Source organism: Fistularia commersonii, chromosome 25 (assembly GCF_037954325.1).
Source record: "Fistularia commersonii isolate RoL2024-O1a breed Wild chromosome 25, RoL_Fcom_v1.0, whole genome shotgun sequence".
Classification (NCBI taxonomy): Eukaryota; Metazoa; Chordata; class Actinopteri; order Syngnathiformes; family Fistulariidae; genus Fistularia; species Fistularia commersonii.
In genome coordinates, this window is record NC_141308.1 from 10,911,995 (window position 1) to 10,935,371 (window position 23,377).

The window sequence follows — 23,377 nt, forward strand, 5'->3', positions numbered from 1 at the left end:
TGTGCCATCTGCTGTCTCCTCTTAGCAGGAGAGCCGGCCAGCAGTCGGGCTGCATCAGCTGCAGACTGCGGTCTCCGAGCCTGTTTGGACAAATCCCACAGCTTTGCACAGTGGAGCCCCTCTCAAGAAACTCGGCAATACCAAAATATTGGATTTTTTTAATTAACCTATTAATATTTGATAGTACATCCCATATCAGTAGTGTCAAATGGTTCTTTTTTGTTAATATGAAGCTCCATTTCAAATCTCCGCTGAGAATAGCGAAAAGATGAAGGGGACTCATTGAAGACCCAAACAATATCTGGAAAATTAAAATAATAAAAAAAAAACAACTACAGCTACCATGCTTTAAATGCAAATTTTATTGTTATCAATTTTTTAATCATCTGTCGTTTATCTTTCAGTGAACGTAAAAAAAAAAATCGACTTTATACAGTATATATGACACACACACACGCAAAAGCAGACCTTTTTGTGTTTCTTTAAACTGATTCATAGGTATATTATTATATTTGTCAGTCACTGCAGCGACATAGAGGGATATCTTTGGTGGACAGCGACACCTGGTGGGCAAAGCTTGCATGTGCAGCGCCTCTTTGTTCGGATTCCTCTCGAGGAAACCCGGAAATAAACTTCAAGATGGATCCGGGGGATTTGCTGTATCGCCTTAACGACGTGGGATATGTAAACTGGCTGAAAGCAGGCCAGTGTCTGAACATACTAAAGAATGCCCTCCTTCCTTTCATCAATACACAGATGTTGTGTTTCCACGCGGGAATCCTGAGGAGAAACGATCACCTGAGAGCTCCGTGCATGAATGCCTGCAGGGGCAAATCGAATCAGGTGTGAAAAGTGTTTGTATTTGTTAGATTTAAAGTCCTTCCATGGAAAAAAAATATTGGTTTCAATACTTTGAGTGAGTAGTAGGACGTTACGATCCTGTATTAACAAATCCACGCATCTCAAGTCAACTTTATTGTCAATTTTTCTACATTAACAGACATACAGAAGAATCGAGACGTTTCTCACAACCCCACGGTGACGTGAAATTAACAAAATAATAATTAAGTGCACATTAGACAATGGAGTGGATGGGTGGACAATAAATATTAAACGATAATTTACTAGTACGGCAATGAAATCGATTTAAAGGCATAAAGAAACCCCTCTTCGTTTCCTTGCTTTTCCCTTTCGGGGTCTCCATCTAGCCCCTCTGTAAACTCCTCTCTCTCACACCAGCGAACTTCATATCCTCTCTCATTATGTCCAGAAATCTTCTCTTTTTGTTTTTTCCTCTAGACCTCCAATTCTTCCAATATATTCTCTATCCCTCCTCTGCACACGACCCAACTATCTCAGTCTGGCTTCTCTGACCTTCTCTGCAAAACGTCCAAAACATGTGCTGTTCCTCTGATGGTCTCATTCCTGATCCTCTCCATCCTGGTCACTCCTAAAGAGAACCTCAACATCTTCATCTCTGCGACCTCTCGTTCTGCCTGCTGTCTTTTGGTCATTATAACAGTTTCTAGTCCATACAGCATCGCCGGTCTCACCACTATCTTGTCCACCTTTCCTTTCATTCTGGCTGATAAGTCTTCTATCTCATTGTACCCCTGACACTTTTCTCTACCCATTCCAACCTTTTCTCCAACCGTTTCTTTACTTCTTTTTCACACTCTCCGTTGCTCTGGACTGTTGACCCCAAGTACTTGAAATCCTCCAACTTCTTGATCTCCGCTCCCTGTAGCCTCACTGTTCCACCCGGGTTCCTCTCATTCACACACATATATTCTGTCTTGCTGCGACTAACCTTCATCCCTCTATTTTCCAGCGCATACCTCCACCTCTTGAGATTTTCCTTAACCTGTTCTCTGCTCTCGCTACAGATCACAATGCCGCCTGCGAACAAAAGACATAAAGAAACTGAAATATATAAATATGTGTATTGTGTTAGGGAGGCTAGCAGCAAGTTTCTGCAAAGTTTAGTGCAAACCAGTCGGTCTATTCGTACAAACATAGCATTAGTGCAAAAGGAAAAAGTAGTTATATTGCAATAAGATGGTGGTCAGAGTCCAGAGTGTTTTTTGGAGTGAGAGAAGCGTGAGTGGAGAGAGACTTCAGCATCCTGACAGCCGTTCCTTATATATTGTTAATATGTACATTGCAATTTGGGTACAAAAATGTGTTTTCTATATTTCAAATCTGCTGGAAGCATCACCTTACTCCTCCGAATGTCTTTCCATATATGACTGACAAATACGGCGGCGTTAAATCGTGTAAACCGGGATACTTGTACGATATAATGATGATAATATTTAAATATTCCTGTCTCTGGCTCGCCAGCTGTGTGCACTGTGTTCAAACTGGCAGTTTGAGATTGTGAAGCACCACAGACAGCCTTCGGTCAACATCCACTGGGAGAACTGTTCTCCGCCCTTCTGGAGGACAAACCACTGGGAGCTGGCTAAGGTAACACACACACACACACACACACACACACACACACTAAAGTACTGTTATTTTCTTTAACAAGTCCTGAGGTACTTCCACTCAAAAAGAGAGTGAGTGGGTGTATTTTCCCTTGTGTTATGTACCTGCTCTTTCCAAGCACAGCAGATTCGTGTGGGATTTCTCCAGGTACCCGTCCCCCCCCCCTCTCCTGCACAGTCTATAATAAGAAAAGATTAAAAAAAATGAAGTAAAATGTGCATCCTGGTCAAAAATTGTGATGAGGTTTGTGGTAACCAGGTCAAAAACAATATTGATAATTACATTCTATTTTAGGTTATATACAATTTAATGCAATTGCTGGAAATATGACACTCAAGTTGGAAAAAATAAAAAGGGTATGAATATATGTGTGCAACTCACATTGTGTGATCTGAATATTCATTTGGGCACAGAGAGCAATTTTCCCTGGACTCGAAAAATAAGTGAATGCCCGCGAGCGTGGATGAGTTATTTATTGAACGCGCAGGAAACAGTAATGTGATGAGTCCCCGTGTCACGGGGGGCCTGCAAGATAAAATTAAAGGTGAAAAGGTCACAATCAAATGATCTGGAAATCCCCCTCAGCCCTCATTTCTCCTTTCATGCCAGGCTTACATGCCCAGAGGTCAGGCCAAAGTGACCGGGAACGAATACGACGCGTCAGCCCTGCTGAACCTCATCAACCATTGCAAGCATTTCCCTGATGTGGGGCTCAAATATGTTAAAGAGGTAAACGCCTTTTGTTTGTGTGTGTTTTTGATTGCACAAAAAAAAAAAATCAAGTGACCTAAATATGCAATTACAGTAAGGACTTCATCCACACCTAGTGGAGGGGGTGATGTGAAGAGAACAAATAGTGATAGAGCAAAGAAAAAGTAAATGCCCTGGTTAAATGCCCCTGTTTTATGGAGGACCTCGGGGTTAGAGGGGGGACAAGGGACTACAACAATGTTCCTTGTTTTTGCTCTCGCTACATCACGCCTGGGTGTAGAAAACACGAACAGAAGAAGCAAAAATACAGAAGAAATCCGTCGCTTTGTGGTGTATTTGAGGAAGTATTGTGGGGTGAACACAGTGGGGAAAAGAATAAGTAATAACAATATATGAAAGGAGGAACATCCTTGAAAGCGAAATAGACAGTTTGTTGTTGCTCTATAAATAGTGCCAGCTGTCTCGACAGCTCTGCAGCAGTTAAGAAATCGTACGCCAGAACACCAGAGCAAGATGGGAAAGACTTACTTTTCAACTGTGTGTGTGTGTGTTTGCATGCATGCGTGCGTGCGTGTGTGTGTTTTGCAGATGATCAAGTGCAGGAATGAGATGATGCATTCTGGCAATCTTTGCCTGAACGACAAGTGGATGAGTAACTTCCAGATCACCTTGACAAGCTGTATGCAACTCTTTAGTCACATCCCTGAGATGCTGTCTGCCGGCCAACAGATAACAGAGGTGTGTGTGCATGTGTGCATGCGCGTATGCATGCGTGTGTGTGTGTGTGTGTGTGGTGCACTCTCCTTGCTGAAATGTGATATGGTCTGTTGATGATTTACTCAGATGTAGAGTTTATTTAGTTTGCAGGAATCAATTCACTCAATTTTTCAGTTTATTTTCACTTAATTTTTATCTTCTTTTTATTTTTTTTAATTTAATTTGATTTTAACCTTTATTTTATATATTTATTGATCTGCTCCAGGTTGCTATGTTTGCCACTGTGCCCTACATTTGAACGTATAAAGTTTCTATTATAAAGGTTCTGATCCGTCAAACTCGTGTTTCGTTTTGTTTTTTTGCGTTCTTTTCTCTCCCTCTTGTTTTGATCCAGTTGCTGAAGGCCGATTTGTCGATATGCATCTATGGTGTGGCCCGCGCGGACTCCCGTGTAGACGGGCTTGAGGAGGATTCGGTCTGCATGCAGCACAACTGGCTCGACCGAATCAGCCAATGGGAGGAGGATTTACTGAAAGAGAGGCTGCAGGAGCTGCTTCCACACAGCGCTGAAGATGATCACATACCGGTACGGAACTGTTTTCCTCCACCATGCATTTTAATCTGGGTTTATTTGAGTGGAAATGCAACACCTCTCACCCAAGAAGAACCAAAGCGGGGTTCTGCTTCCCCCCCTTACGTCTCTCCCCTCCCCCCCCCCAGGACGCAGAGGAGCTGATGACGCTGGGAGGTTTCCTGCAGGCCAGCTCCGACCTGAGCCAGATGTTTTCTGCCGAGCTGCAGACCATCAGCATGCTGCAAGCTAAGAGGCAGGCGGAGGAAGGTTCAACGCCCTGAGCTCCATGAGCTGGGTGAAAGTCCAGGTTTAATGTCCTGGATGCAGATGGTTCCTATGTTCAAAGAAACAACTGAGAAATGATTTCATGTATAGGCAAATATGTGTTTTGTAAAAGTCATGGGGTGAAAAATGAGTAGCCTTTCTTTCGTTTTATAAGATGTTTTTATAATATCGTATTATACATGTCTTGGTTTTTTTCTAAGGATCATGCTGGTGTTACTTTATGTTTTTGTCAGTATTTTTACAACTCTTCCAATGCTAAAAGATGTTCACAGCATATATATTTAAATATTCTCCACTATGTTCCTAATTTGCACAATCATCTCAGTTAAGACAGAATTCAAGCGCCTTGGCCTTTTTTTTTTTTTTTTTTTTAAGTTGTCTAAAATGGACCTTAAAATTAAGTTTTTCAACTTACTCATCAGCACTTACATGGTTTAATTACAAATTTATAAATTACAAATAAAGTACTCATGGTAGAATAAATAATAACTGGGACAGGGAGAAGCAAATTTCAATTTTTAAAAAGGATGAAAAGTTTTACACAGAAATATGGACAAAAAGTCAACTGAACCTGTGGATGAAGGCTTATTTTTTTCAATTTAGATTTATTTATGAAGTTTATATATATACATTTAAAACCACATTGCCAGTGCCCAACCTGTGGATAATTTGGTACTGGTCCACGAAGAAAATCTTTCTTGTTACACATCATAGCAATTTCATTAGTTCTTCTAGATCTTTTTTTGAAAAATATCTGTTTCCACCTTTGCTAATATAAAGTGTAATCATTGTATTCAGAGTAAATACTGTGAACCGACAAAAGGTTTTAATATTTGAACGCCTGCGCCTGGAACCGTAACGTTTCATACATAAAACAGGGGACGGCTGCTCTATATGGCGTGTGAAAGGTTGCATGTCTGCATATGACACATGAACTAACAAGTTCATATAATTATGTCTATGTGACATGCGAATGAGAGTGAATGGTTGTATGTCTCTGTGTTATCAACTTTTGGTTTAGGAAAGGGAAAAAACAAAGGTGAAGGGACATTCTGGGATGTCATTGAGTGAAAAGGGATCATTCCAAACAGACGCTCTGGGTCACTGTTGCCAATCACAATACTTGGAACATCCTCTGGATGCCTGCATATGTCCTTTCTGTCTCGCCAGTGATTTGTAATATATGCAAAGGGACTCCAACGGATGTGTGTCTGAACAAGGACTGGAGAACAGACTTGCAAAAAGATCCCTCCCCCATCACTGCAGCTCTGGTTTCTTTAGTTTCACATGATTTATGAATATTGAAGGACATTTAGTTGGTGGTGTTTTCTGGGATGCGGTCTCCGTTTCCCCAGCATGCTATCTTTTAATACCTCTGAGACCAGTTGAGGTTGTATTTTTAAATAGCACTGCTCTATATGTGTGTGTGTGTGTGTGTGTGTGTGTGTGTGTGTGTGTGTGTGTGTGTGTGTGTGTGTGTGTGTGTGTGTGTTATGAAAGCACTTAGCTGTTCCTTTATAGTCTCAATAGTTTCCTTGCTGTGCCGTTAAATGTTTTGCTCTTTTCTTTCTATCCCTTCTTCACACACAGATGCTGAAATTATGTTGGTTTTTTTTTTTGTTTGTTTTTTTCTGAGCCACATCCACTTGGGAAAGTCCTGATTTTGCAAAAAAGGCTTCTTTGTTTGATCCGTCTACACAGATTCTTTCTTATCTTATCAAGCGCAGCACAGTAATGGCCTCCAGTGTGTGACAGCGCGGGAAAATCGGCAACGCATGAAAGGGTGCTCAAAACAAGTGTGTGCACACTCTTCATCGTGTGACATTATTTTTTTTATTTGTGTTTTTGGTGACACACAGAATTTTCTCAGTCAATTAGGACATTCAGCCGACAAATTGGTTTTGTGTTTGTGTAACTCGCCGGTGACACACACACACACACACACACACACATAATCACGCTCCTCACAGAGGCTTGATGTGCTTGTGTTGTTGTCTTGGGGTTGATATGCAGAATTGTAAAAATGTGGAGGGGGGATGAGTTGCCAAAAGGATTAGAGATAACCTACTTTGACTATTATAGTTCAAGAATGTCAGACAAAATCAACTAAATATTGTCAGGAATTCTCATTTTTGCTTATTATCTCCTTTTAAATTGTTTTAAAAAATGCCGTTGTTTTAATAATTCTTTAATTAAGAAATTATTCAATTTAATTATTATTATTTATTATTACTGACTCCTTCACCTGGCCCTTTTTTCCTTGGTTAGCATCTCGGGCTCACAACAAAAGGGTCCATGGTTGGATTTCAAACTTGGATTTTTTTTTTTTTATTAATTAGTTGAGTAATTAAAAACCAACATGTGAATTACAACTTTTAAAAAATGATGTTAAAAGAAAAAAATGAATTAATAAAAAATATAATATCAATACACTTTGATATTAAGTCATATAATCTATAAAGCAATCAGAAATCACCTAAGCTTCTCTTGCAGAACAGAAATAACAAATATAGATCTTAATAATAATTTTGTGTGCACAGAAATACATTTGTTTCAAACACACACACACACACACACACTGTCCCAAATCTCCGTTGTGTAAAACTTGCATGCCTTTAGCTGGGCGCTTGATGTCAACATTGTATTTCTCTATTTTGCTAATACATAATAACATTTTTATGGTAGTTAAGAAGATTGCATTTTAATTTTAATTTGATCCCTTATTGTTGTTATATCTTTTCAACCGTCGCCTCCGGATTTGGCACTATCTCCTGCACCTTGGTGATCTCCTCTTCACATTTGACTGCTGGGACACTGATATAATACTAGAAGGACACAACAGAAAAATATAATTTTACAAGCGTCAAGACGCTGCAGAGAGTGGCTGTACAAAAAAAAAGATCAAGATATGTGTATTCAGTTATTCACTGGATTGTATAGACAGGTGGATGCCTCAACACGGAAAATCATGAAATATGAATGAGTTCCCAGCACAGTGACTTGTTTGATCGCAGCTAAAATTACCTTTAAGACTCCAAATACAGATTCTCACCTGACACTCATAACATCATTTCCAGAATTTTCTTGAAGAATTATTCTGTATTTTCTGTCTTGTTTTCTTGTAATAATAATAATAAGTATTGTATTGATAATTAATACAAACTGCCTCCCAAAAAATACCAAAAAACAAAACAATTTCTGCTTGTAAAATTCTGCAGGTCTGGATTGAAGCAACAAAATTATGTGTTGTCAACATAAAAAAACAAATCCACCATAGAGTCAACAAAATATCAATATAATGCCCAGTCCAGGGACTTTTGTGTCTTTGCAGATGACATTGTGATGTGCAATGAAAGCGGAGAAGAAAATCCAGAGAGATGCAGAGAGGAGAGGAGCGGACCTGTGGTTAGCTGCTATAAGAGAAGAAGTAAAGAGAACAGGGTTAGACGGTGGAGGTTTATTGGCTGTGGCGAACGCTGAGAGAAGAAGAAAAGGGGTCTTGTGTGTGTGTGTGTGTGTGTGTGTGTCAGGCACTTACATTGATGCCATCATGTTTTTCAAGAATGTGCTTGTACTTCAGTGGGGGATGAGGTACGGGAGGAAACAGAACCTTGGACACTCTGAAACACAGCCGCAATTAAACTGTCTGCTCATATTTTCTGTTGGTAATTTCTTTTTGCATGAAGTAGCCTTTGTATTGAACCCAAATCTATGACAGATACTGCTGGTATCAAAGGACGGGAAACAACTTGCATTTTAGTGACGATTCTTCAAGAATCTCTCACCTTAATCATACAGAGGATCAGCACATACCGTTTGAGGAAATCAGGCGTGTACAGAATTTTATCATGCATGTGTGAAAATGCAGATTCCTTCTTTACTTCCACAAACTGTGAACTCTTAAGCCTCTAACAGCTGATAATCTAATAGCTGTGAGCAATCCTGGTGTCACCCACTGACTTTAGGATACTTTGTAAACATGTGCTTCGGGGAACATATAGCTACTATCTTGACATTGTACCATCCTGTTAAAAAGTGTGCGTAAGTTGCAGCTAGTGTTTAAGCAGTGCCACGGGGGTAATAGAGATATTTTATGAGTCACCAGGAAACAAGGGTAGGTTGAAATGTTGGGAAGCGGTACCTGGTGTGCCGAACCAGCAGCAGCAAAGCCAGGAGGATGCTGGGCAGTCCCAAAGAAATTGAGGCAATCAGCAAAGTGTTGAGCGGGGGAGTGGACGGTTTCACTGCTGCACTCACAAAAATAGAGAGCCACGTGTCAATTGTTATCATCTATATCAAATGAATGTCTTAATAAAATATACGTAAAATATACGTAAACACGTACTGACGGTGTGACTCCAGGCACTCCACTCGGGCGATCCCAGACAAACACTTTTCTTCTTTGCCCTAATCCTCACTGTGTAGGAGGAGGTAAGATCTGCTGTATTCATTATATAAGACTGCTTGGTAACAGTCACGTGTTGTTCCTGTTTGGGCGAAACACCAGTGAGCCTCACTTCTTTTCCTTTTAAAATAAAATAACTTTTTTCCCCCTATGTCTGCCGATTTGGCAATTCGATACGACCCAGAGCACGCTAAACATGTGCATACTGTATCTGGAATAATCGATATTCAGATGCTCTGTACCTTGCCTCCGAAATCCAGCTGGTATTCAAAGCACCAGCTATTTTGTGCTCGACTGGGAGGTCGATCCCATGTCACCTGCAGCCCCGCGTCGCTGAATGATGCTGAGATGTTTCCGGGGGGAGACAAGACCTCTGTGGTGGGAACACCCAGCCAAACAAGTAACACATTATTTCCTCTGGAAAGGACATTTTGCAATTTGCACTGACAAAAAAATAATTCTGGAACTACCCTAATTGTTGTCTGCAGGACTGAATCCAAGCAACAGCTACACCATGAAATATACAAACCAAACTTTTAGATCATTTAGTGTCCAAAAGATCTAAAAGTTTGGTTTGCCAAGCTTCGGCAGCCCCTGCGCTCTCTTGCATGTCTTCCCGGTACCGACCTAGCCTGTCTCCGATTCCGATTCCCCGCAATCGAATCCGTTTTAATTAGTGAAGATTTTTTGAGCCGAGTCTGTAAAGTAACCGGTTTTGCAGTGACTGCTCAAAAACCTAGTTAGCATGTATTGTGGCAAAGTGACGGCTGATATTGTATTCTTTGAAAAACTACAACACTTTCTTGGTAGCCGCTGATCGGACTTCTGTGAAAAAATATTTTGTTGAACACTCAGCACTTGCTGTCCACATTTCTATGATCCACTCATTTTTACAGAAGGGTTAAATGGCGGACCGGATTAAATAGCCAACAGACTATAGTTTGCCCATGTCTGATTTAGACTGATAGCATTATTGTTGCTCTTTGTTCAAATACTTTTAATATTTTGATCAAATTGGCACTGAGAATTTTTTGGGGAAGAGTTAACTTTGATAAGACGATAGACGTCTTTACAAGAACTGTGTGTTTGCGGGAAGAAGCTAGCAAAGTGTTAGTCATTCTGACTGGGAAAGAGCAAGTGTCATCACACTGGTATGTTGTGGATGCAAATACGATTAAAAAAGGATCGACACCATAATACCCGTCAGCATCTCCTCATGCAGTATTACCCAGCATGTCAGCGTCGTATTTGTAGGCATAGACCATCCACGTGCCATTGAAGGAAACGTTAAAATGGAGGCAAACGATGGATATCTCTTCCACGTTCAGATCAACAGACCACGCTCCAACTATGTCCTTGGATTTGATGTTCTGTGGGTAAACTGTATGGTTGCCTGTACAAATTCTGCATGTGGAGAAATAGAGTGACATACACTTCATATGTTGTTTAAATGTATTCACCAGGTAACGTGTGTTTGGTAGAATAGAGAACCTGATGGAGACGGAGAGCTGTTCATTCTCCTGCAAAGATTCGAATGCCCAGGAGCAGTTGAGGGTGTTTGACGGATATAGGAAGCAGGAGAAGTTTTTATTTGCATCAATATCCGCGATTACAATTGGTTCCTCCAAGTTGCTGAGCGTAAAGAGCTGAAAGATTTTAACAAAGTAAATCAATGTGGGGGTGCTTATTTATTTATTTATTTATTTATTTATTTATTATATGTATATATGACCATATTTGATATTTGCATAAAGTGGGATTTAATTTTTTTTCTTTTTTTTTTAATAAAAAAAAAAATCTCACATTCTCCACAGGATATCCATCTTCGCAGACAGATTCATTTGTCTCTGTAAAAAAAAAAGTTGTATTTCACCATATAGTGACTAGTTGGTTTGTGTGTGTGTGTGTGTGTGTGTGTGTGTGTGTGTGTGTGTGTGTGTGTGTGTGTTTGCTAAGGCACTCACTACATTGCAGGGCCCAAAGCATCAGCAGATAGACAGGAGACACCCCCATTGTGAACCTGGGGGTTTACACACACACACACACACACGATACAGTGACTGGTCACATCACTTAGCTGTCATTTCCTGCGTTTTTTTGAGGTTCCTCTTTTTAAATGCCAACATTTCTTAAGATTTCTGTAAAATTAAATTAAGAGCTTGACTTTATTTTTAGGTCAACTTGTTTGATTTCTTCCCTCTACAAAGGCTTTTCGGCTCACCAGAAACAGAAAAATCATGTCTTCGGTCTTTTTGCCCGTACATTCTAACTTGAAAATTCAATTGAAACTTTCAATCGAATTACAAAATGAAAATGAACATGTAGTATTATAAGTACATTTGCTTTGTACAAAAAATATCAGAATTCTCTAATTCACACCAGCATTGTTGAAAATAGTATAGATGAGGAGCTCCTTACCTCCTGCTGTGGACTGAGCGCTCTTCCTCTCCTTAATGTGAAGATCTTCACGTCACTTTCTGTAGAGCTCCAGGAAACCATGTGCCCACAGCAACTCTGGGTTACATTTCATATTTGAATTTGTATATTTTCACCAAGATAAAAATTCCCACTATAGTATCACACTGAGTTAGTTTTATCTAGGTCATTGCTGTTATTGCTGCTTGCTTGAAATGTAGAAAAAGTAGTTCCCTGACCGGGAATCGAACCCGGGCCGCGGCGGTGAGAGCGCCGAATCCTAACCACTAGACCACCAGGGAAGACATAACTCCTGATGGAATCTATACAATTTGTATTGTAACAAAAAATGGACCTGCCAAAACTTCTTTTTGGTTTCTTTTGTGAAAAGACTTTTGCCGGGAAATCACAAGATACGCAGCCATCTTGGAAGCAAATCTTAAAAATAAACTTGGTGTTACTCGTTAGCTGCGAACTTAAGCACATAAGTCAAGGCCTCGCTATTTCGATATTTATTATTTGCGTTGTTTTCACTTTTTTAACTGTTATTTGGAATAGGCGTTACCTTTACCGTAGAAACAAGGTAAGCAGTTTGACGCCCCAGCATAGGGATGGCACAGAAAAAGTGAGTACCATTCTTAACATTTCATTCACTTTTTTTAATGTTTACAGCAAAAACCTTGACTTTCGAGTGCATCGATTTATGAGTTTTTGTACGAGTACGAGTCGTCGCTCCTTCAAGTTTTTATTTTACGATACAAGCCAAGACGCTGCTCCCGTCAGTAGATAAGACAAGATTAGAATTAGAAAGTAGATTAGAATCTAATCTAATGACAATAAATTCTAATCATTAGATTCAACTGTATTGTCATTACACATGAACAAGTACAAATACAGGACAACGCCATGGAGTCAGCGTCTAACCGGAAGTGCAAGAAAGCAGCAAGTGGAGATATAACAAATAAATTAACAGTATGATAAATACATTAACAACCTGACGTGGTGTATTAAGTCAATAATATACTGGTGATTTATAGACTGTGTACTATGTGCATACTATACAGAGGGGTAGTTGCATTAAATGTGGTAAACTATTGGCACTAACTATGGACATAGAATACAGAATACAGTCATTTGGAATAAATTTCCTCTAATTTACAAGAGGAAATGTTCAGATGATAAGTAATGCTAGGATAGTATAGATGTATAGTAGATAGTAGATAGTATATTAGAGGATAAATGTTTTAGCGGCGTGAAGCTCGTTAGCCCCCCCTCCAAAAAAAAAACGTCCATATATCAGCCGCATCGTTGTTCACGTGAAAAAAGTCGCGACTTATCGTCCGGAAATTACGGTAGATTGTGTGCAAATGGCACCTAAACTTCCCATTATATTTTTAGGGGTTCACTAACTAAAACCGCTCACCCAATAAGCCTCGCGGTGAAGAAATCCAACGTGAAATGTAGCAGACATTGAATTACTTTGTTATTTATGTGTTGTGTTTATTGATTTCATTCAGAATGTTGGCCAAAGACATACTGAGGGGTAATAAAACAGATCTTCATCAGATTCTGACTGGAGACTACAGCCTGATCCTCAACAAAGTCCATGAGAAGCGCCTTATCACTGACCGAGAGTACAACAACCTCAAGGGCATCTTCAAGGAAAATAAGGAGGGCCACGTTGTAGAGCTGGTGGATAAGATCATATTTAAAGGAGAAAGCATCTGCCAATCCTTTTTGGAACTCCTGCAGAAAGACCAGGCGGTGAAAAGCACTTTCCCAGACCTGTCCAACCTCAAGCTAGACAACATCGACCTCCCTCCCCTTTCAGTCAGCGAAACGTGCCTTGTCAACAGCAGTAAGTAACATTGTTTATCATCTACACTCCTGGAGCTTAGTATTGCCAAACTACTTCATTTTGCACAAAAACCAGATATGACATCAGTTGCAGTAAATATTTAAATATCTACAAGAAATACTGGTGACCGGTCCAGGGTGAACCATACCTCTCGCCCAATGACAGCTGGGATGGGTACCAATCATGGGTACCAGAGTGCAGGATAACCTTTTTTAGATAATGAGTACAGGAATGAATGAATGAAAACCAGGAAGGAGTAAACTGCAAACAGCAAGAAAATTAGCCAGAAATCATTAAAATTATCATTAGATTAGGTTGCTTTTATTTAAATTCATTTACAGAAGATAAATGTGAACCTAAGCTGCTTCTTTTCTGATTTTCTCAGATGATGGTTCACCGGTGAGGAAGATGCAAAAGATGGTAAGCTTTGATTTTGACATAACACACAAAATGAAAATTATGTGGCCAGAGTGTCCCATCTTGAGCCAAACACCCATGCTCAGACAAGTCATATTTTTAAGGTTGTTTCAGAATCCACACAATTATTATCATTATTGTTGTTATTGTCTTTTGCTCATAAAATACATATTGGAATTCTAATGAAGCAACACATGGTACCATTATGAGTGGGTAGCGATAAAATACCTTATTATACCGTTTTATATAATACTGTATTATCCGAGTCTGGACGATCTTTTATTTTTAAAAACCTTTTTACTTTGAAAAATGATTCTCCCGGTGACTTCTGGGTCATTTGTGCGCCAAAATTGAAATGAGTAAGAAACGGTTTCCCTGCAAAGAGAAAAAGACCCAGTGAAGAGACAGGAGAAGGGCCTTCTTCCAAGAGAAAGACAGCTTTTAACAGACAATACCAGGAATCCAACATGAAATATGATTTTATCCCAGTAGGTGGTTCCCACATACCAAGCCCACTCTGGTAACTGGTGAAGTAGTATTACCTGTAGTAGTATTACCATTCTGTCAGGACCAAGGACGTCAATTGGAAACCCTTGCACTGGAAGAAGGGGTCTGGGAACTGCACATTTCCAGCAGTAGTCAAAGAGATCCTTGGCGAGGAAGTCTGAAACCTTGAAGAAAAAGGGAGAAGAGCAAAATCCATGGAGCTCAGGACTCAAGGAGCCTGGACGAGCTGAAACCACCCCAAAAGATCCATCACATGGAGTAACCTGTGGCGGCTGGAGCCCTTCCGGATATCCTTTCTACTCTGAGCAATGTATGACATCTTACCAACCCCAGTCTGTTTGTATAGGTGGGGATTGAGGGAGGATCTGCTTGGCACACATTCTGTCAGAGGGTTGAGATCACTTTGACACAGGGGAGGCACAGGTGGTGCCATGACGATGTGTTGGAAGTGCCAGCAGACATTCTGGAGCAAGCGAGGAGGAAGAAGCAAGCAGCCAACACAAGACCACTGATGAGCACCATCGCGTCTGTTAAAGAAGGCCAAAAAACAGTCATTCATGGCCAAGCTGGGTAGAGTCTCCTGCAGTCAGCCCAAAGATGGGAGATGGATGAAACTCCCAATTCCCAGAAACAGTGCTGTCCATTTCTCTAAGACCCGACATCACAATGGGGTCTCCAGAGAGGAGGATTACTGTGGTGGTGCTGACGTTGCCATGGGAGGATGGACTGTGGAGAAAAGGTCGATGACTGTGGAAGTGCGATGTCGAGGATTCCCAGCCCAATCTGTGTGGAATCTAGTGACAGGTTGGACTGAGGGGCCACGTGAGGAGAGCAGCAGTTCGTAGGTTTGGAGAAGCATCTGAAAGCGCCTCCTGTGGCTCTTCCATAAGAGACAGGACACAAGTTGGAAGCCCGAAGGAGAGGGACAGTGGCCTGGCCAGTCGCTGCTGATCCGCCAACAGGAGAGTGTTGTGGATTAGGGTTGAAACACCCAGAGAAGGTTTGGGACCTCCTCGTGACCTCTCTTCCAGGCCGAGGCTTCACCCATTTGAAAACGGGGCTATGTTTGCATAGCAGATGTATTATACAGCTGTGTCAAATCAAATTAACCTTCACTGGTAATGTCCTGCAAAAATTCCTTGGAAGTGAACCCTCAGGCTGTTGAAATGACTAACTCGTTTTGTTTTCCCTGTTTTTAGAATGAGCAGTATGAGATTCGCAGCCAGACTGTCAAACTGTGTGTGATCATAAACAATGAAAAGTTCCCGGAACACAAAGACAGACGCGGAACCAAAAAAGACGCCGGTATGTTATGGAAACAGAAGAGTCACGGCTCAACAGCATCATCCCCTCATCCCCTCTACTGTTTGTAGTTTTTTATATATACTTATTTTCTGCAGAAAGTTTGGCAAATGTATTCACCTGGCTGGGATTCAGAGTGCTCGTGGCCAATGACCAAACTCAGGAAGAGATGGATCGCACTCTGAAGTGCATCAGTGGTCCGTGTGACGTGTCGGAATTGCAAAAGCTCAAAGTCCGAGAGTTCCTCAACGGTGATTTAATTAACCTTCAGGAGGCTCCCAAACACGGCGATGCCTTCGTATGCTGCATTCTGACTCATGGAGAAAAGGGTCTCGTTTACGGGGTTGATTCTAAATCCCTGCGCATTGGAGAAATTACAAGAACATTCAAGGGGACTGCACAGTCAGCTCTCTTGGGTAAGCCTAAAGTGTTTCTGATCCAGGCCTGCCAGGGTATTACCATACAACGGGGAGTGTTGCAGCAAGATCACCTAGCTGAAGATTCCTCCCCACGGTCCATCCCCGAGGACGCCGACATCCTTGTTGCCATGGCCACCGTTGAAGATTGTGCAGCAATGAGACACACAAAAGACGGCAGTTGGTTTATCCAATCTGTTTGTGAGCAGCTAAAGGAACACTGCCCAAGGTAAATTTGAAATTATGAAATAGATGTTTGGCTGGTACAGTATACGTGTCCACATTCCCAGCAGTCAACCCAATAGAACACCAACATCATATTGACGTTGGTCTTTGGTTTATGATAGATTGTGCCATCACTGACCACAGTAGCTTTGTAATACCGATCACTTGATTTCCAACACTGTCGTTGATATTTTGCTATTTTTAAGCTTGCTTTTCAACTCTTCCAAATCCAACCGTCCAATATGTATTTTAAAAAAATCCATAACATTTATTTATTTGGCTTCAATATTTTAGTCTTCAATTAAAATGTTATGTCTGTCTACCAGTTCATTGAAATCCAATGCTACTGTTGGGCTCAGACTGTATCCTTGTCATGTGCTGCAGCAGACATTAGTGTGAAACATTACGCGTATGTCAACAAAAAACTAATGTAGCTATTTCACTCAATGAGTATCTTTATTTTTTTTTTACACTTTTCACACACTTAGTGAACAGGACTTGAATATTTAGGATACAATCATCAATATATATCTGACACTCAAATATTTGTATGTGCAGGAAATATCCAGTATGCCTGTCTTGTAGTTATAAATTTTCAAATGAATGCAGTCTGTTTTGTCTGCAATTCTCCTGATAGTTTACTATGGGCATTTAAGTGATGGTAATGTGTTTTTGTACCTTTTTTCTTTAATTACTTTCAAGGGGGGAAGACATTGTCACCATCCTCCACCGTGTCAATCGTGAAGTGAGTGACAAAGAGGGTCACAGTGTCCCCGGTGTGGTGAAGCAGATGCCAGAAGTGAGGTCCACTCTGAGGAAGACTCTCGTGTTGTCACCAACCCCAATTGCAACACAATTACCACGATACCTCATGTCTTAATGAAAGTAATTTTCAGTTACCTGGGGAAAGGTTTCTTAAAATACGCTGTAAACATTTTACGGGTTTAAAGGGCATATGATTTGATTTATGGTTTAAGGAGCACTTGCCTTACCACATTTTCTTAAATAAATCTGCTTTTGCTACAAGTTTGATGGTCACTGGTGGGTTCATGAGGGTCTGGGGTCAGGGTGCGACCCTGCTCAGGACAGGCACTGGATCAGTCAGTACCTGCTGGAGCAGGGAGATCTGCACACCCCAAGAGATACTCTATTCTAAAAGATTTTATTTTAGCTAAAGCAGAAAGCTCCTTGCCTTCTTCTCTGGTGGCCCACGCAGAACATGTTCAGTTTGAGCAGAGTGAATCAAGAAAGAAGATGGCTAAAACAACTCTCCTGTCTGAACAGGGCATCTGGTCACAGGGTCAGCGGCCCAGACACCCGTCTCCCTAGCCACTTGGTCCAGCTCTGGTGGGAAGGATCCCGAGGCGTTTCCAGGCCAGTCTAAAGACGAAGTTCCTCAAGTGTGCCTTGAGTGTGTCTTCTCCAGGGCCTCTTCCGGTTGAGGAACATCTCACCAGGGGGCATCCTGACCAGACTGCCTCATCTGGCTTCTCTCCACATGGAGGAGCAGTGGCTCCATTCTGAGACCCCTCCCAGATGGATGAACTCCTCACCCTATCTCCAAGGGTTAGCCCGGACACCCCGCAGAAAAAACATCATTTCGGTCACATGGATCCGTGACCTCGATCTTTCAGTTACGATCCACAGCTCATGACACAGCTGAGGGTAGGAACTTGGAAAATTGAGAGCTTCCCCCTTTGAGGCTCAGCTCCTTCCTCACCAAAACGGTCCGCATCACTGCTGACACCGCACCGATGCACCTGTCGATCTCCCGCTCCATCCTTCCCTCTCTGTGAACAAAACCCTACTTCGTCTTGTTCTTAATATCCCAGAAAGAGCTATTTTATCTAAACTATATATATTTCAAAGTCATTTTAGCCAAAGCAGGATGCTCTTCATTAACTTTTCACCCTTTTCCTCATCGCAATTATTTACATTAAATGAAATGAGTTGTTATGTGACGTCACACATAGAGTCCTGTGATCTCACGGCTAAAGTTCAGGCGACTGTGACGTCACATCCAAGCCCCCCCCCAACCCCATGACGTAATCGCACCTATTGTTTCGAATGTAAATAATGATGCGCGCTCGCTTCCGGGTTGGGCTGCCCGCGTACGCGTTGCCATGACGACCCGGAGTTTTTTCGCCTTCTCGTCCGCAAACCCGCAGAGAGCATGCGCAGTCGAGCGGACCGGGTCAAGAAATATGATGGCTAAAACAACTCTCCTGTCCTAAACAGAGCCAGCGGACTTCGAGCTAATTCTTCCGCGACCCCGCGGCGGTTCTCCTCTTCGCGTCTTTCAGCGATGGAGGACGAGACTCCAGCCGGGTCCACGTCGGAGACTGACGCGTCTGACCAAGAAGAGGAGGCGAAAGCCTCGGACGAAGCCGTCGCCTTCCTGTCCGCCGTCGGTGAGTTCACAGCCGTAGGTGCCTGTCCGATATTGGAAACGGGCGCCCAGAATTAGAACCACCTGTTTTTGGCACATCTCGATGGAGCCTCTCCAGGTCGGCCGGATAACGGAGCCCAAACGTGGGTAAGAAATGTTTCCCACACCCACCGACCGTGCGCCCTTATCTCCGCCAGACCCCGAGGAGCTGCCCAGATGCGTGTTTCCGGACGCGCTGGTCACGGTGTCGGAAAGCGGCAAGGAGGTCGGCACGTTCGCCGTGAGAGCGGAGTTTGCGCGTCGGGGTCGGCAGCCGTGCGTGCTCATGCACGCGCGGAGCCTGGGGGTCATCGAAGAATCACCCTGCGGGACGACGGTGACAGGTGAGGTGGTTAATGTTGTAAACAAACTGTTTTTTGTAGAAGAACGACAAAATACTTTATTGCCAGATTCAGGTCAACATCAGTGAAATTTGACCATTTTCACTGACATTTAACCCATCGTGGATGAACCATGAGCAGAGGGCAGCCATGTAAGCAGCGTTAAGGAGCAGATAGGGTTTCAGTGTCTTGCTCGAACCAGGAATCAAACCAGGAATGTTCGGTAAGCGACCATGCTGCCCAGCAAAAAAAAAAATCTTAAGCATGCAGTATTAGTGTCCTGGGTGCTGTTTGGCATTCAGAAAAATCAAATGCCTGCATAGTACTACAGGACAATGCGATACACTCAACTTGCAGTGATACGTCTGCCCTCTCACCACTGTTTTCACATAATGATATGATACTATATTTTCACATGCGATTGGCTGCACGGGAGCAGATCAAAACAAAAGTTATTCCCCGAGCAGAGCTGGAGCTGAGCACTGAGAGAACTAAGCAGGGAAAGGAGAAAAACGGGAAGAGCCGGCTCTCACTGGATGTGAGCCGATTCACTATGAAGCATCGGCTCTCGCAGCAGCTTCTTTTGCGTATGACGCATCACTACACTGTACTCATCCCATTCTCTCACTTCCCACGAAAGCCTACCTGTCCGCGGACCTGGAGGTGCTGGAGGAAGATTACCACGAGTATGTCAAGGCAGGTTCGAGCAAACTTTTCCACACTGTTGCAGAAATGTGTGCATTGGTCCAAGTAGATCATAATATGTGGTAGGTACAGAAAATAGCACGCCCGATGCCCAAGAAAAAAAGGCAGCTGCTTTGTAATGGTAGCCGAATTGCACATCTCTTATTTATCATGATCACTCTGTTTTTATTTTTCTGATTATATTTTTAGAGAGAAACAAAATCCCATCCTGTTCATTTTTGGAGTTTTGGAGTTGGTTTCTGATTTCTAGGCTCAAAAAATAGAACTGAGCATAAAAACAAAGAGTCAAAATTATGCAAAAAATGGGTAATATAACATCACAAATTGCTGGTATTCCATGCATGTACTGTATTAAATATACATAGTCCATATCAATTTATTATATACACATCCTCAGTGCCCTAGTAGTACTCTGCCTTCATTTCTTATGCCATGTTTTTATTTCCCCCGTCGTGAATGCCTTCTCAGCTGGAGGGTCACAGTTTGGACAGGAGGTGTCACATGGTGCAACGTGACGGTCAGCTGGTGATCGATAAAGTTACCACTGCTGGAGAGGTGAGAGACAAACAGACCATTTCTGAATTACTTTATATCTCCTTGATGAAGACATTATCTTTTTTAAAATAACGAGGGGATGGGGGGGATTCAAAAAATTCTTGTGTGACGACTTCGGAGAAATGTGAAGTTACTGTGAGGTTATGATAATTTTTCAGGAGGTGACAAAGGAGAGTGTTTCTTATCCCATGTCTGTCCTAAGAGGGCTTGTAACTGAGGGCTCCAACTTCCTGCTGATGCGCCTCATTGCGTTGAAGAAGAGGGTGCCAGAAAACATGACCTTCATCACCTTTGACCAGCAATTAAATATAACTTGCTCCACCTTTGTAAGTGATTATGTCATAGTAAAAATCCACTCATAGGCAACTTGTCATGCGCCAAGCATGTTTTTTTTATAAATTGAGGACTCACTTGTTCAGCTTTTATACACTGAAGAATTGAGAGATGTCTATAAAATCATATCTAATGCAAGAAGTCTGAAGTCAGTGCAACAGCATGTGAAAATCTGTTGGTGTATTAAGAGACCTGGACACAGGAAGAGCTGGGCACTGATGCACGTTTTCACGGTGCCCAAACTGTGGAATCACAAGCATGGCATCCATCACTGGGACCGTAGTGACTTTTCCTAAATTACACTTACACTCGAATATACACCTGAAGCCTTGAAGAGCAACATAATGACATTATTTTACAAGTAGCCTGGTGCTAAATCCTCTTGTCAGAAGTCTCAGGTGCGCTTGAGCAAATTTCCTGTTATTTAAACCTGTAAATCAGTTCATATATGAAACCCACAGCTGAAGTGAAAATGACTGAGGTGAAAGCACACTTTTTTCTGCTCAAGGCAGAGAGAGAGAGAATCCACCTGAAAATAATCCTGTTTCTGATTGGAGAATGGGGTGCTACAGGTGTCCTTTGACGCTCTTAATGTCAATGTCCGGCTGCTAATTTTGGTAGTGATGCTGAGTGTATCTTTGGACAGAGAGAACTCGGGCTAAAGCAGATGGACATTGAAGGTGTGACCGTGGAGATCTTTGGGGTGGAGCGAGTTGTTGACTCTGGCGGGGAGAGCCCGACTGCTTGGCAGTGCTACTTCCTGCCAGATGGGTAGGTTCTACTGTTACACTTGGTTATTTCACATATATTTCCTCACTGTCCATAGAGCTGGATAATCCAAATCAAAAACATTTTTTTTAATCTCTATATTTAATAAATCTGCTTAGAAATTAGACAAGCTGAGTTTGTTCTTGTAAAGAAGCGCAGTTTCCTTAATAAAACATTTTATCTTAACCTCATCACACCTCCAAATCAGCTTAGATGTTACAAATGAGTAACAAGAAAATATAAAAAAAATTGAAAATGAACAAAGGAGAAACTGAATATTATTAAGTTTAAAAGGAACAAGCAGAAAATTTAAACAAAATACATATTTAGAAAATATAACTTTTTTATTACATCCATGTAAATACGTTGCGTTGCGAAGCGTTGCATTGCATTGGGTAGCGAAAAGTAGACAGAAAATGACTCCTAATTTTTCCCAGGAAATGTTTGTGATGCGGTAAATGTTTTGTTTGCATTGCAGCCATTAACATTTTTTCTATTTCATTCTTATTTTTTTCATTATTATTAAGCCACTTGGCCAGCAGAAGGCAAGTTGGCTCACCAGTCACGATGAGACTACTGCAGCTCCCTACACTGCAAGAAAAACGTAGGTAACACGCTTGTTCATAAAATCACACACAAAGAAATAACTTTAGTTGTAATTGCTGAAGAGGTTATCTGTTTTTTTTTTAGGTTTTGAGAAGATCCCCCTGGTTTGGGAAGAAGACATGCAGATGCACTCAAAGTTTTTGGACAGAAAGGTTAGAGGGCTCATTTAAATATATTGAAATGTAAAACGTAATCTGAGACTGGTGAATCCAGGTACATTTTGCATAGATGATAGTTTTCTTGTGTGCGCTTGATCCCAGTATGCAAATCCTTTACATCAACTGTTTATGTCACTCATGTGGCAGGAGGAGCTTAAGGCTGACCATGCGTCGTATCTGAGACAGCGTCCAGAGATCCGTGCTCTCATATCTGACTTCCTGCAGTTTTTGCTATTGAGGAAACCAGATGATGTCTTCCAGTTTGCCACAGAGTACTTTTACCCATTTTCCTCCTCCTGTAGCCCCGAACCCAGCCAGGATGCCCCATCGCCCTGAAAGCACACCTAAACTAAATCTCACATGCTCAAAAGTTTTTTTTTTTGTTTTTTTTTTTTTGATATAGAACTCTGCACATATCACCTAGCAGTTACACCAGTATTTGAGTGAAAATAGATCATCATACAAAAACTACAGAACAATACTTTCAAACTTTGCCAGAACTGCGTGACCTGTTTGAAATAAATTGGATTGTTCAAGTTTGTCTTCATATTTTCATTCCTCTGAGTCTTATGTGAGCAATAATCTAATCTTGGTCTTCATTTCCTAACTTGGATGCAGGGGAACTTGCTCAACAAAGTGTATACATTGTAGCGTCTGATCGAACAATAACTTTTACAGCACAGCTACACCCAAAAAACACTCAAAAACATGTTCGCTTTGCGCCTCTCAAACACACCGAAAACATTCACTGCCAATGATTCATGAATTAATACTTAGGGAATATGAAATGCTTGACCTTTGGAAAGTCAGCTTCTTCGCTGGATTGATTAAGTACCTTGCTTTTCTCTTAAACGTCACTGGATAGAGTGAAAACATTTTTTCAAAATAAAAGTTAAGCATAGTCAAGTAATTCAACTAAGGCAATAACTAAAACTTCATGTCGCTGCAAAGGCTAGAACTGCATTGTCTTGGCTAGTTATAAAAACACCCAACGGTACACACGCAACAAACTCCTCTTGGGAGATAAAAAAAAAAAGATGTAAATAGGTATGTTTAGTATAGTATTCTAACTTTATTTGACGTCAGGCTAGACAAAATTAGCGGATGTAGTATCACACGATACGGGCTTTTATTTTGAAAGGTTTGTGTGTGTTTTCCTGT

The 23,377-nt window shown here is 41.5% G+C and overlaps 4 protein-coding genes and 1 non-coding gene across 8 annotated transcripts; 3 read left to right on the forward strand and 2 right to left on the reverse strand.

The window, feature by feature from the left end:
• The first annotated feature begins 639 nt into the window (after positions 1-639).
• LOC147219252 (uncharacterized protein CXorf38 homolog) lies at positions 640-7,299 on the forward strand. Its single transcript, XM_086173170.1, has 6 exons — positions 640-843; positions 2,344-2,469; positions 3,100-3,219; positions 3,790-3,939; positions 4,313-4,504; positions 4,639-7,299. Exons 1-6 carry the CDS (start codon positions 640-642, stop codon positions 4,771-4,773), a joined length of 927 nt encoding a protein of 308 aa, XP_086029296.1. The 3' UTR covers positions 4,774-7,299.
• On the reverse strand, positions 4,817-10,580 carry LOC147219253 (interleukin-5 receptor subunit alpha-like). Its single transcript, XM_086173171.1, has 6 exons — positions 10,411-10,580; positions 9,425-9,555; positions 9,123-9,264; positions 8,919-9,024; positions 8,316-8,397; positions 4,817-7,602 (listed from the first exon to the last, which is right to left on the reverse strand). The coding sequence occupies exons 1-6, from the start codon at positions 10,445-10,447 to the stop codon at positions 7,507-7,509; spliced, it is 594 nt and encodes a 197-aa protein (XP_086029297.1). The 5' UTR covers positions 10,448-10,580; the 3' UTR covers positions 4,817-7,506.
• Positions 10,581-11,827: 1,247 nt separating this feature from the next.
• On the reverse strand, positions 11,828-11,899 carry trnae-cuc (transfer RNA glutamic acid (anticodon CUC)). The gene has a single exon. It is a non-coding gene; the product is annotated as a tRNA-Glu (tRNA).
• A 105-nt stretch (positions 11,900-12,004) lies between these two features.
• LOC147219255 (caspase-3-like) lies at positions 12,005-17,731 on the forward strand. 3 transcript variants are annotated; one of them, XM_086173076.1, is made up of 7 exons: positions 12,005-12,222; positions 13,115-13,455; positions 13,841-13,875; positions 15,579-15,684; positions 15,780-16,326; positions 17,025-17,207; positions 17,607-17,731. In XM_086173076.1, the coding sequence occupies exons 1-6, from the start codon at positions 12,209-12,211 to the stop codon at positions 17,200-17,202; spliced, it is 1,221 nt and encodes a 406-aa protein (XP_086029202.1). In that variant the 5' UTR covers positions 12,005-12,208; the 3' UTR covers positions 17,203-17,207; positions 17,607-17,731. The 3 variants fall into 3 exon arrangements, with proteins under 3 accessions (XP_086029202.1, XP_086029201.1, XP_086029203.1); XM_086173075.1 differs by lacking the exon at positions 17,607-17,731 and having other exon boundaries at positions 17,025-17,224; XM_086173077.1 differs by lacking the exons at positions 17,025-17,207; positions 17,607-17,731 and having other exon boundaries at positions 15,780-15,932; positions 16,124-16,310.
• A 22-nt stretch (positions 17,732-17,753) lies between these two features.
• Positions 17,754-22,752, forward strand: catip (ciliogenesis associated TTC17 interacting protein). Of its 2 annotated transcripts, none has more exons than XM_086173078.1 (10): positions 17,754-17,888; positions 18,561-18,733; positions 18,909-19,094; positions 19,732-19,787; positions 20,265-20,351; positions 20,510-20,677; positions 21,331-21,455; positions 21,980-22,056; positions 22,143-22,210; positions 22,364-22,752. In XM_086173078.1, the coding sequence occupies exons 1-10, from the start codon at positions 17,821-17,823 to the stop codon at positions 22,550-22,552; spliced, it is 1,197 nt and encodes a 398-aa protein (XP_086029204.1). In that variant the 5' UTR covers positions 17,754-17,820; the 3' UTR covers positions 22,553-22,752. The 2 variants fall into 2 exon arrangements, with proteins under 2 accessions (XP_086029204.1, XP_086029206.1); XM_086173080.1 differs by having other exon boundaries at positions 17,847-17,987.
• The last annotated feature ends 625 nt before the right edge of the window (positions 22,753-23,377 follow it).

Bases quoted from the DNA above. Each gene is read 5' to 3' on its own strand.
- catip (XM_086173078.1), top strand. From the start codon at position 17,821: ATGGAGGAGCAGTGGCTCCATTCTGAGACCCCTCCCAGATGGATGAAC. The intron at 17,889-18,560 runs GTTAGCCCGGAC...TGTCCTAAACAG, and splicing joins TCCTCACCCTATCTCCAAGG to AGCCAGCGGACTTCGAGCTA. The intron at 20,352-20,509 runs GTGAGAGACAAA...ATAATTTTTCAG, and splicing joins AAGTTACCACTGCTGGAGAG to GAGGTGACAAAGGAGAGTGT.
- LOC147219252 (XM_086173170.1), top strand. From the start codon at position 640: ATGGATCCGGGGGATTTGCTGTATCGCCTTAACGACGTGGGATATGTA. The intron at 3,220-3,789 runs GTAAACGCCTTT...TGTGTTTTGCAG, and splicing joins GGCTCAAATATGTTAAAGAG to ATGATCAAGTGCAGGAATGA. The intron at 4,505-4,638 runs GTACGGAACTGT...CCCCCCCCCCAG, and splicing joins CTGAAGATGATCACATACCG to GACGCAGAGGAGCTGATGAC.
- LOC147219253 (XM_086173171.1), bottom strand. From the start codon at position 10,447: ATGGTCTATGCCTACAAATACGACGCTGACATGCTGG. The intron at 9,265-9,424 runs GTACAGAGCATC...TCGCCCAAACAG, and splicing joins AGCTGGATTTCGGAGGCAAG to GAACAACACGTGACTGTTAC. The intron at 9,025-9,122 runs GTACGTGTTTAC...TTGTGAGTGCAG, and splicing joins TGCCTGGAGTCACACCGTCA to CAGTGAAACCGTCCACTCCC.
- LOC147219255 (XM_086173076.1), top strand. The intron at 13,456-13,840 runs GTAAGTAACATT...TGATTTTCTCAG, and splicing joins AACGTGCCTTGTCAACAGCA to ATGATGGTTCACCGGTGAGG. The intron at 13,876-15,578 runs GTAAGCTTTGAT...CCCTGTTTTTAG, and splicing joins TGAGGAAGATGCAAAAGATG to AATGAGCAGTATGAGATTCG.